General features: G+C 39.1%; 1 protein-coding gene and 1 non-coding gene across 2 annotated transcripts; both read right to left on the bottom strand.

The window, feature by feature from the left end:
* Positions 1-944: 944 nt before the first annotated feature.
* Positions 945-1026, bottom strand: Trnal-aag (transfer RNA leucine (anticodon AAG)). Its single transcript has one exon. It is a non-coding gene; the product is annotated as a tRNA-Leu (tRNA).
* Positions 1027-3685: 2659 nt separating this feature from the next.
* Positions 3686-12550, bottom strand: LOC145478550 (aldehyde dehydrogenase 1A1-like). The gene is made up of 12 exons (XM_081456612.1): positions 12409-12550; positions 11779-11883; positions 10893-11033; positions 10487-10613; positions 9668-9858; positions 8897-9010; positions 7170-7460; positions 6535-6699; positions 5587-5744; positions 5199-5273; positions 4637-4676; positions 3686-3918 (listed from the first exon to the last, which is right to left on the bottom strand). Exons 1-12 carry the CDS (start codon positions 12448-12450, stop codon positions 3886-3888), a joined length of 1482 nt encoding a protein of 493 aa, XP_081312738.1. The 5' UTR covers positions 12451-12550; the 3' UTR covers positions 3686-3885.
* Positions 12551-12569: the final 19 nt, after the last annotated feature.

Here is a 12569-nt window from a genome sequence, read left to right as displayed (position 1 = left end):
ATTACAATGAGCGAGTTTTCTGAAATTTGGAACCCTGGATGCTGGAGAGGGGGGTGGGGAGTGGGGGTTGGTGTGAGGAGGTTTTCTCTTACGTCATGATCTTGGCTTCGCCACTGACAAACACTCTCTTCGATTCAGGCGTCTCTTCAGTCTCCAACCTGAACTGGGCAATTCAGACATCACGCACGTAGCGTTTCTTGCAAACTCTTCAGACTTTGAAGGGATTGCGTGACAACCAAAAAAGTCCCGTCGCCAAGACCAAGTCTGTCTTTATTTGACGTACGTCTTCTCAGTTATTCAAGAAATAAATCCAGAATTGGCCGGAGAATCTATGGTGCCAAAGAATTAAAAACTTGAGAAAACTTCCTCAGAAGTAAGAACTTTGCCTCTCTTGCAAGTTACAAGATGTTGCCGGGTGGTTGGAGAGGAGTGAGGGTTGGATAGTACTCCATGTCATCAACTAACAGGGAGGCTCCATCCAAAAAGAACACCTCAATTTTTCAGGCTGGAGGTATATAACAGGGTGGGAATTTCATTAGCGTGATTGACGCGAATTCAGCCCTTTGAAAATACCTTGAATAAACGTGTCTAGCGGCTGAGTCACTATTGTATTTTTATTGTCAACTGTGAATCGAAGGTTATAGAGAAGGGATGTCGTGTAAAATCTTATTTGGACAGCATATTGATAGTTACCTTTCCCGTTAATAACGGCCTATGAGGAGGACTTGGACAAAAAGCAGTGTCTGCATGTAGTCCCTGTATACCCAGGAGACCGCTCGTGCTCGTCGTATATAATTATTTCCTTCAGAATATAACTTTCAAACACCAGTTATTGTTCATGACTAATTTTAGCGTATTTAAAACTTCGAAGAAAGAAAATTTAGTGAAAGTTGAGTAAAAAAATTGTCGAGCAAAATAAAACGTAAAAAAAAAAAAAGTATATGTGGCAGCGGTGGGATTCGAACCCACGCCTCCGAAGAGACTGGTGCCTTAAACCAGCGCCTTAGACCACTCGGCCACGCTACCTACTACAGTAGATCAGTGTCAAAATAATTATTTAATGTGTCTTACACGGGGAACATATTTTGCTGGTCTTCCTGATAATTTTAATTGCAAACTTTGAACAATTTTCGATCCCTGAAGTATGAAGGCAGTTATATTTCTATTTTGTACTCGTAGTTTGCAATGTCTCAGGGGTGGCTTGCAATGTTAGGACCATCAAACCACGCGTCGACTTCGCGAAAATTAATTTGGACTGCCAGAGAACTTTGGAAACAGCTTCTCAAACCCCCTCTTTAAATGCTAAATGTTTGAGTCATGTTGAGAAGTTAAAAAAAAAATGGCAATAATTTAAAACAAAATAACAATATCCGCTAGGCTTCCCCGCTCGGGTACTGTCTGGCTGCGGTCATCAGCCCTGGGGCAATTGTCCGAGTTCTTTTCAAACAATTTACGAAGTAATTTGAAAGAAGACTTAGTGGCACTACGTCTTTCATATCATTTATGATCAATGAACACAGAAGTTCAAAGTTGCACAACCGACCTATTTAGATACACTTCCGTTATTGACCTGTGATCATACAGCGGGGAGGGACACGGGGATGGTAACCGTGTAGGCTAGGTCCCTGTAGCTTGGGAATATCATTTTCCCGCCAAATCGTACGCGTGCGGCTCGTGCGGGTAAAAGGCAGAGAAAGAATTAACAAAAAGATGGTGCAAGTCGACGCAAGGATTTTGAAGTTGTAGTTACTGGTTATGTACGTTAACATTCGTCAGATTCGGTGAGTTTAAGTCACCTTACCTTATTAGGCCGGGGGCTAAACGACCGGATACCCATTCCTCGAAAAAAACACCCGTATAAGGGTCTGGACGAACCAGGCGAGTTTTTGTTTATTCTGCAAATACATTTGTCATCAGTTCCGTTCTACAAGTATGCACGGTGTTTTTCTTGATATCAAAATTTTGTCAAGCCGTACCAAACTTCAAAGGCGCCGTCGTCCTGCCTCGGAGCAGGACGCTTGTCGTAACTTGTGGTTATCAAATATTTTAGTGTTTTCAAGTGCGTGCGCGATTACCAAATTCAAAGTTTGGTGGAGACAAAATTTGTCGACATTTTTGGCAGAGCCAAACAAATCTTGTCAACCCAGTGCGTACGGTACCAAAGTTACTTTTAGTTTTTACAAAGAAATGCATGTCTGTGTAAAATTCGGCAAGTTTGGGTCGCATCAGTTCCCATGCGTTTGCAACGGATTCATACAAAACTTCGCATATTTACTAAATTCGACATGATAAATCGGTTGTTAGAGCTTTTTTTGTTTGAATGAAAAATCTGAAAAGCATGAAATTGTTGAAGTGGTCCTTCATAGAGCAGATTATTTCATTTCAGGGATAAAGACCATGGAGATCATAGGTTCCAGTTTTTGCTCTTCCTTGCTTCTTGCAATGTTTCTGTTGTGATTGTTTGCCCCCAAGAAGATGAACAAAGCGATAAGAAATCCAGAAATAAAGTTCAAAAAGGTAGGTCACAGCTTTTGTAAGATGCATATTTTACGGTAGATGGAGCATGGAGCAAGCTATGCCTGCCCGGGGAGAGGGAGGGAACTCCCAAATAAAAAGACAGGGGCACTTGTTGGAAATTTTGAAAAGAACCCCTAAGAGCTACCTAGACCCTGTTTTTGGGGTGTGGTTTGAAATTTTTCACCCCTGAAAGGTACTGAAATACCGTGAAAGCTCCTTTTGAGGTACCAAATCCACTTTTTTCAACCCTTAAAAGGTGCGACAAACACTGTGGTCCTTTTTCACATGGGAGTCCTCCCCCCCCCCCCCCAGGGTGACCAGACCTAGTTTGTGCCTGAAGTAGTATTTTCCCCATGTGCTGACTCACCCATCAGCTCCTAGTGGAGAAGAATCTTATGAAGCTCTGGCCAAACAAAGCCACAAATAGTTGCAAGTTTTGAAAATGAGAGCCTGTCTACAGAAATGTGTCGAGTGGCGCTGAAACGGACTTGCAAGCTGCTAAGGAAACCCTTTGGTGAATTTTAGCGCTAACAGCCTGAGGGGGGCTCCCCTTTATACTCACACTTGATCATGATGGCTGCACATTTAAAAAAGCTCTGTTTAAGGTTATAATATTGACTATTTAAGTATAATAATGTCATTATCTTCATAATTTCAATGATTGTTTAACCCTACTCAGTCTGTGCTTGTTTTGGTCTTTTGGGACGGGGCAACCCTAAAACACAGAATCTGGAAACCAGATTTTACAAACCAAAGAACACAAGTTCCCCAAATATGAAAAAAAATATGTCGCATATTTTTTGCCTGTAAAATAGAGTTGCCAATAACAAAATAATGGCTTCAATCTTCACAAATTATGATATTCAAGTGACATCTAAGTTATATTCTCCACTTTTCAAAACTGTGTGTGTTTTTAAAAATATTTGAAGGATAAAAACACGATAGCCTCCATTTTGCATGAAAATATACTCGGATATTTGTCCTTGAACATTATCTGCTCCTTGTAGCTCACAATTTTTCTTAAGCTATGCTTCCGGAAAACTGTTTGCTTCTCGGAACAGATAATGTCTGAAGACAGATATCTGACCAACTTTTCGTGCCAAATAGAGGCTATTGTTTATTTAGTGAAAGAGTGACTCATGCCTAAGCTCTATAAGTCATAGATTCAACTTTACTTCACTTCATGAAATACCAGTTATAGTAAAATAATTTTCTTGTTCGTTGGCTACAACTCTTCAGTATCGCTCAATGATTTCTACAGAACATCTGATGTCACATCATCTTTCAAATCAACTAACTTAAATTCCTTGTTTTAAGATAATAAATAATGATCTTTGCTTGATTTGCACTTATGCAGTCTGACTTCGGTTAAGAATTCTTTGAAGAGACTTTCATTGTAACCTACACGAAATAAGAAAGCAAATAACATCACTGTAATCATTCAGGGGTGGGGTGAGGACCTTCTTTTCTTAATGAACCTGGTTTCTACATGCATGGGTAAGAGGGAGAATTGACATAAAATTGTTGCCTAAATATGGCAGTAGCTTTAGAGCATTACCTATTACATAATTCTGGCAACATTAATACATGAAATGAGAATGCGTCAGCCAGTCATCTGATGCAAATTTATCTTAACAACAACGACATCTGTATCCTGGTAAATTGCAACTTGAACAAAGAATCAAAATGGGTGATACGTCAGATACAAAAAACTGCTAAAAAATCCCCCCTTTAGACATGCCCTAAAAATTTGTGGAAAGTAATATTTATTTTCCTCAAGAATGCACCAGCAAGAGATCCTAAGGAAAAGGTACAGAAAAGATAAGCTTTTTTACAATCACCTACTCAGGCTATTTGAAGAAAAAAATTAGGCAAACACAAAGACTGACCTGCTTAGAATGTCTTGAACCTCCTGCAAAATGCTTAAATAAATGTCCCTAAACATCCCAAGACACCCCAAAAACCTTTTCCACTAAGCTGTCAGAACATTTAATTCCAACTAAATTGGTGTCACTCAATCATCAGAAATTATATTTTCAAGGGTGAGAGGTTTCAATGACCATTTAACATAAGAAAGGAACAAATAACACATATATGTTGCTTATCACAGTCAACGTACTGTTTTCACTTCCAGGAAAGGTAATAAGCCATATTCGCCCCTGCAAAAATGAGGTTCAAAATTGTTATGTCATGAATTAGCCCTGCAGTTTTGTCCCTATCAATCTGTCCTTTGACCATCATTTAGCTTTCAAGATCAACAGGAGTCAGAAAATGAGGTTCAATAAATATGCCATCCTGTAGCTACAACTAAGCTTTTCCTTTTTTGTTATTAATTATGATGAAATTGACAATTGAAACACTATTAAGCTTATAAACTATTACTCTATCATTTATCAATTTTAATTAATGCCATGTAAGGTAACTATTCTGGAAGCTTAAGGCAGATCACATACTTTAGAAGCTTTATATTTCCTTTTCAGTTGTTCCATTTCTAAGCATATTACAACTTTTAATTAGTTGTTCAATGTACATGTACTGTTTTAAAACAGTAAACAAGTACAAACACATGTTGCTCTGAAAGTTTGCCTACACCACACCTGTATTACAAAGATTAACCATTTTTACATGTACATGTACAGTGTATCAAAGTGATTGATGTAAGCAAGTTTGAAACGCATTACCATTCTCTGCCAAATCCAGACATTTTGTAACCACCAAAAGGTGCTTGAGGTTGTCCAGCCTCATAGCAATTGATCCTGGAGAAAATAATTAGTTTAAGTTACATGTTACAATCTTTCCTCACCATCAACATTTTTGCCTTGGTTATGGATACCCTGTAGATGATAGGTTGAATTTTTTCGATTCAAAGCTTGCTTTCAGGTAATAAGGAATACCCACTGACAATGAATCAGAAGAAACATTCTTAGCTTTCATGTTGTACTGAATACTTTTTTCCCCAGAAATACCAAAATGAGGATACATGTAGGACATTCTGCAGAATATGTTAATTTATAGGTTAACAGCAAACACTACAAAATACTACAGAAATATTACTAAAGAGTTACTAACCAAACTGTCCCAGCTCGTAAACTATGAGAAATGGTTGTTGCCTTATCTATGTCCTTGGTAAATACAGCTGATGCCAGGCCATAAGTTGTGTTATTTGCCCTCTCAATGACCTCATTTACCTCACTGAATTTTATTATCTGCTGCACTGGGCCGAATATCTGAAATGAAAGTAAACGAGAGTAAGTAAAATAGTCACACAACATTACTACCGTAATAACCCTGTGATGGAATGATATTTAGATATGAACATGCTTTAGTGTCGCACTTATAATTATTATTACTAAATTGCCTTGAGAGTCTTTAGGAAATGGCTACTTTAAAATACATAATTATTTCTTACTAATTAAAGCAGTTTGAGGTCCACAATGTAAGTTACACACCGTCATCACTGGCCCAGTGACATGCTTCACACTTGGGCCATAAACCGACTGGGGAAAAGGAAGATCCGTAAGTTACACAGTGCAGATTGAGAAGAGGAAGTTAGTAAGAAATTTAGTATATCTCTGCGGTGTGTGTCAGACGTGTCGGGAAACCATTTCAAGTCACAAGTGATGACTTCAAATGGCTGACTACACCAAAAACATAGTGACTCAAATTATTTGAAATTGTTCCTTAGTCCTTAGCACATTTTGATGCAGGTCATTAAACTTGAAGAACACAAAAATCTTTACATATTTATTTGTCATGAACTGCTTCACATTTCTGAAATTTAGCAGGCTTAACAGTAAAATACTACATGCTGCATGCATTGACCAATCGCTGCACACATAGTAACTGGGAGATGCAATAATAACTATTGCAGCTGTTTTAAGAGAAATCATGCTGGGATGGACACAAAGCCTAAGAAAGTCTGTAACTTTATGTAACATGAGGATCCGATTAAAAAAAGTTAGAGAGTTCTCACTCCTGTAACTGACATGCAGACATAGCTGACGATATATCATGTACCTCTTCTTTTGCAATCCTCATGTCATCCTTGACATCTGAGAAAACAGTAGGTTGTATAAAATATCCCTTTTGTCCATGCCGAGCACCTCCACACTCTAGCTTTGCCCCTTCCTTTTTTCCACTCTCAATCAGATCAAGGATTTTGTCAAACTGTTCTTTATCTACCTGATCAGTAAGATAATCATAAAAAAGTGTGAGAATTGAAACCTGGGTCACCTTACCAATACTTGATAGGGAGCAGTGAACAAACAATAGATAAAGGATAAACAAGTTGATTACGATCTTGTATGGAGTTCAGCAAAATCATGTTGCCTAGAGTCTGCAGGTGGTGTCCTCTGTCTTTGATAGTTCTGCTCTAAATGTTAAAGGTGAAATTACATTAAGCTGGATTCTATATTTGGAAATGTGTCAATGAACATTCTCTCTTAACATATTTAGACTTTCAAACATGGTCTGCCATTTACTCAAATTTAAGAATGCTTCCTGAACTACTGACCCCATTGTGACATAATAAAATATGATTAATACTTTTGTTTCCTGACATTTTTGAGACATGAATTGTGCAAGACAGACATGTGATGTGGGGTCTCTGTCTTTTGACCTGATGTGTCAGTGATGTAGAACTACATTCACACCTGTGGTCCTTGTTCAATCACATCATCAAAGGGATCTCCAACTGCACGGTTTTGTGCTCTAAGCACACTCTTTTTCACAAACTCATCATAAATGGCATCTTGTACAAAAGTGCGACTGCCAGCACTGCAGCACTGTCCTTGGTTGAAGAACAAGGCAGAGTGTGCATACTCCACTGCAGTGTCAATATCTGCAGTGTCAGCAAAAACTATATTGGGGCTCTTTCCTCCAAGTTCCAGTGTCACACGCTTTAGGTTGGAGTTTGCAGCTGCTGCTTGTATTATCCTCCCAACCTTAAGAAGAATGCAATACGCATCAAGATTCAATAAAGTACAAGTTCTGTGAGATACAGTAAGGTAGGTGATATCTACATTGGATCCTAGCTGCGCATCAGACCTAGCACTCATCTCTACATGGTTTCCATAGCATGAAGCAACCATACCGGTATGCATGAAGGATGAAGCATGAAGCATGAAGCATGATGCATATTTCTACTCCTCCTTGTATGGGATGCTGGTCCATTGCAGAGTCACCCACCAGCATTAAATTTAGTTAATTCACCAGAGCCAATTTATACACCTGAGAGGAAAGAGGGACTGTGAGAGTAAGGTGTCTTGCTTAAGAACATGACAATGTTCCTGACCAAGGCGCAGATCCAGACCATTTAAGTTCAGCTCACCAACCATTAACATTTTGTCCAGGTTTTCCCACATTACTGTGAGATGCTAATGGAATAATCAATATACCACCTTGGCGTTTGTGTCATAAGCAGTCCCAATGATCCACACATCATAGGGTAAAACATTTTAATATGGCACAATGCTTTGTCAAGGAGTATCTACAAACACTGTAAGTATTGCTAGCTGATTAGCAATAACTTCTCATTCTGGAACAAATGAAAAATTTTGTTTTTATACAGTCAAGACATGTATTTTGGGGTTATACAATGTAACATCACTTAGGGCCTGTTACAAGGAGAGAGGGTTACCCTAGCAAGCGGGTTACCCTAGCAAGCAGGTTACCCTAGCACTCACACATTTTCCTGTTTTTTTTCATCATCGTGTTTACAAGGCAGCCAGGGTTACCCGGGTAGGCAGGTTACCCTATCTGCGCGTTAGGGTTACCCTGGCAGGCAGGTTAACTTTTTTCCTTGTAAACACTCCAGGTAGGGTTAACCCACCTACCCAAGTTAACTTTCTAATTGTTTCCAGAACTGTTTGAGTATATCTGTGCATTAAGTTGTCCCAGGTTGTAGGGTTACCCTACCTGTGAAATTTTACTTGTAAACCTGGGCTAACTTTTGCTCTCCAGCTAGGGTTAACCCACTTGCTAGGGTAACCCTCCCTCCTTGTAAACAGGCCCTTAATTCCTAATCCCAAGCTATCTTTGCCATAATGTTAATTTCATGAATGATGGAACTTATGGTACATGAATACAGTCAAGTGTATGTAGCCTAAAGTTATTATTTAATCAAGTCAGGGTCTGATTACAAGGTATGACAAACTGAAATACCAACAGGTATTGTAATGCGACATCTCTCACTGGTAAGAACAAATGCCTAAAACCCCTGCTATGATTCGGTGCACAATAAACTGATGTAGCCTGCAAATACAGCCAGCTCATACCTTGCTGTCAATCACTGATCTGCATGTTTTGACATCACATAGTTCTTAAATGCTACATGGAAATTAACATGATGTAAGATAGATTTTATTTTGCTAAAGAGTACCTCAGTTGATCCAGTAAATGATACTTTGTTGATATCCATGTGCTCAGATATTGCCGCTCCCGCTGTAGGACCATAACCAGAGATGATATTTACTACACCAGGAGGAAAGCCAGCCTGAAAAATAATCAGGATGTTCGGTTTCTACATGATACCATGTTAATGAAAATTTTGGAACTTAGAAAGAAAAACTAGTAAAACTAAGACTGCACATGCATGCATGTCAGTCTGAATGTACATTCACATACACCATCATATTGCTCTCTCCTCTGTAGAGGTTTGAACATTTGTCATAGAAATCCTCTGTGCGGAGTCAGTCCAAGGGCAAAGTCGAATGGATCGATCAGATGGCGAACCAGAGTGTTCCAGCCATACTTAATTTTTATGGACACCACTTCTATAAACAGGGCTCAAAAAAGAGCTGTGCCGTCGTCTAGGACAAGTAGATTTTCATTCTGGGCAAGTAACTGTTCATTCCAACTTGCCCAATGGGCAAGGGATCAGCCAAGTCATCTCCCAACTGAATAATTGAAAGAACAACCTAAGACTTGCCCAGGGCAAGCAAAATTTGATACCTACTTGTCCCGTGGGCAAGCTGGAATTCAAGTTTTTTTCAGACCCTGATGATATAGTAGACACTTTTTGTGGACACAAGGGCGTAACACTTATGGGGGTATAACTGTACTATAGCATTGTGATTTAATTGTTTTTTTTTTTTATCTGACGTATTTTTCAACATTTACTTCTGGTATTAACTAACAGACTTGGAGTCACCTCTTTAAACAGAGAGCCTATATACAGAGCTGTTAATGGAGTTTGCTCAGCTGGTTTAAGTATGGCAACATTGCCACAAGCCAGAGCTGGTGCAAGCTTTAAGCAGGCCATGTTGAGGGGAAAGTTCCAAGGTACAATGGCTCCAACCACACCCACAGGCTCATGTCTTGTGTAGACAAAGAAAGGACCATCTGTAGGTAGAAAGATATCTCTTGACAGTCAACCTACATGCATGTCCAGTTTATTAGAAAATAGTTAAATGTGTATTTAACTAATTTAACAACAATGACGCTTTGTTAACTTTAAGTTAGTTAAATCTATTTCCAATCAATAATCCTTCTGAGCTCAGTCAGTGGTCTGACTCCCCCATGCAGGCTTGAATGGCAACTCACCAATACTCTGCAGCACAGCACAGCAGTGCTTAATGTGGTTTGTGGTTCTTTTGTAGCATCATTTCTCCATCTTTAGTGGAGGTTTTCCCCATCCACCCTTTCCCTCTTGTTCATCCTTACACTGATCCTATTGGTGTGGCAGGGGGCCTAGAGTTGGGGCTGATGGCTGGGTTGTAGGTATTTCCCAGCCATAGTGCTAGTATTCTATCTAAGGGCTGGCTGGCCACAGTGGAAGCCCCTGGATTGCCCCAGTCACCCAATCTCCACATAATGAGGCAGCTAGCTGGGAAAGCATGGTTATAAACCTCTAAGAGGTACTTGTATAGATTGTTTAATTATTATTGGTTAATGTAACATGAAATGTAGCTAAAAAGCAAAATTAATAGACAATCAATTATGAGAGACTTTCTCAGATCTATTTACTAACCAGCAGAGATGGTCTTTCCTGTTATCTTATCAGCCCAGCCAGCATAGTATCTGAAGCATTTCACAGTCAAATCCATATCATCCACAGAATCGGCAAATAATTTTCCACTGTCTAATGTCTCCAGGGACTAGTGGGAGGATTGTAAAATTAAGAGCATTATATAATCACAGTAACGTACTTTTTCAAAAAAGAAAATAATATTAAAGCTTCTTATGGAATCCTCAAGATATTGAGGAAGATTCACTCAAAATGCAAGAACTGTAACAATGTACATGCATAGTAGTAATAATCCAAATGACAGCAAAAACGTGGCACACAATAAGATCAGACAACTAACAGCTACCCTCCCTCCTCCTTTTCCCACTTGAAACATCCAAGATTTACTTGACTGAATAATTTCACTTACAGCCAGATAGTCCAAATCTCTCTCAATAAGATCTGCTACTTTGAACAGCAGGTTGCCTCGCTGGGAAGCATCCATGGTCCTCCAAGGACTCCCCAGTTTAAAAGCTTCAGTAGCTGTCTTGACAGCTTTGTCTACATCAGCCTAGAACAGGATGCAAGAGTGTTAATCAAAATGTCAGAGAAAGAGAATATTCAGCAGCATTTTAGCAGCCTTTTGAATACAAAGGATACAGTTCATAGTGTTTTTTTGTTGATGCCTTATAAAATGTTATGATGTTTGAACTCAGGAGTATCAGTAGTTGGTACAGTGTGATCATCTGGGTGAGGGTAGTTCTGAAAAAAACTGTTAACAGTTGGTGACCGATGTTTTGACAACCTGAGCAGAAGTCATCTTCAGCTAGAATATGACTTCTTCTCGGGTTGTTCAAAAGTCTGTCACCAACAACATGCAGTTATGTTCTTTTCAGAACTAGCAGGGGCCGCACCTCTATGAAAAATATTGGTTCCATCCAGGGCTGCCCTCACCCAGATGATCACACATTATAAACTGCTTATGATGTTTATTAGTGCACTGTCAGTAACCTCTTGATCCAATCTGTATGATGGTGTTAAACTTGGTGAGAAATTATATGAGAAAGGTGATACTATGCAGACAGTAAAATAAGTTTTGCTCTCTCCAAGAATAAATTTCCTGGGTAGAAAAATGAGAATGAAGATGGTATGACAAATCAGTACAACAAGTTAAACTCAAAAGAAACAAATATATGAATTCATTTCCCAAAACCGGAGTCAATCCTGTGACTTCCGCACATTAGAGACTTACAAGAACTATTGTCCAATTACTAGTACATCCCTACACTTCTGTTGCTACATACGTGTATACTTACTTTGTCACCTTCTGCCACATCACATATCTTTTCCTCAGTCACTGGATTAATGGTGGGAAATGTTTTTCCACTGACAGAGTCTACATATTCATTATTGATAAATAGCTGTTAAGAAAAGAAAGAACAAGACAGTGCCAGGGGCATGCAATTATTAGTACCAAATTTAGCAAATAAAACTATGTTTTGTCTCACCTCCTCAATATACAACCACACTACCGAAGCCTCATAGAAGTAGTAATACTGATCTGCTTTTCAATGTATTTCCTCTATATAGAAGACTGAACTATAAGGTCACTAGCCTATTGCGTGACCTGATCGAGTTTTTTGGTCTACTGTACGGGAGGTACTGAACACCTTTTGTCTATCTGCTTGAGTCAATCATTGCTGTTTGCCAATGTCTAGTTTTTAAAAGGGCTCTGAAAAGAGTAAATGATCATTTTATGATCGTTTTGAAAATAGTGATAAGCTTAGTTAAGCTTGCTTTAGTTTATTATTATTGTTTTTTTATTATTTTTGACATTTCACTCCTTGTGTTACCCCGTGACAGTTAGAACGAACAGCCGAACTTGCAAAAAACTTGGCTACAATGAACAACGTTACCATAGGTTTTGCAGCAAAGCCGTAATTTACCTTTTTGAACTTGATTTCTGGATTCCTTATCGGCTTAGGCATTTTCAGCTTGAAGGACTTGAAGCAACAAGTGCGCAAAACAGGAGGGGAAATCGGAGGGGAAGAGAAGGCACGGAAAAAGAGCCTACGCACTTCTGTGTCAGCGGTCTTTAAGCCTGTAG

The sequence above is a fragment of the Orbicella franksi genome, chromosome 1, assembly GCF_964199315.1.
Source record: "Orbicella franksi chromosome 1, jaOrbFran1.1, whole genome shotgun sequence".
NCBI lineage: Eukaryota > Metazoa > Cnidaria > Anthozoa > Scleractinia > Merulinidae > Orbicella > Orbicella franksi.
Note: the sequence above shows the minus strand (reverse complement) of the source record. Positions and strands in the feature narration are given on the sequence as shown.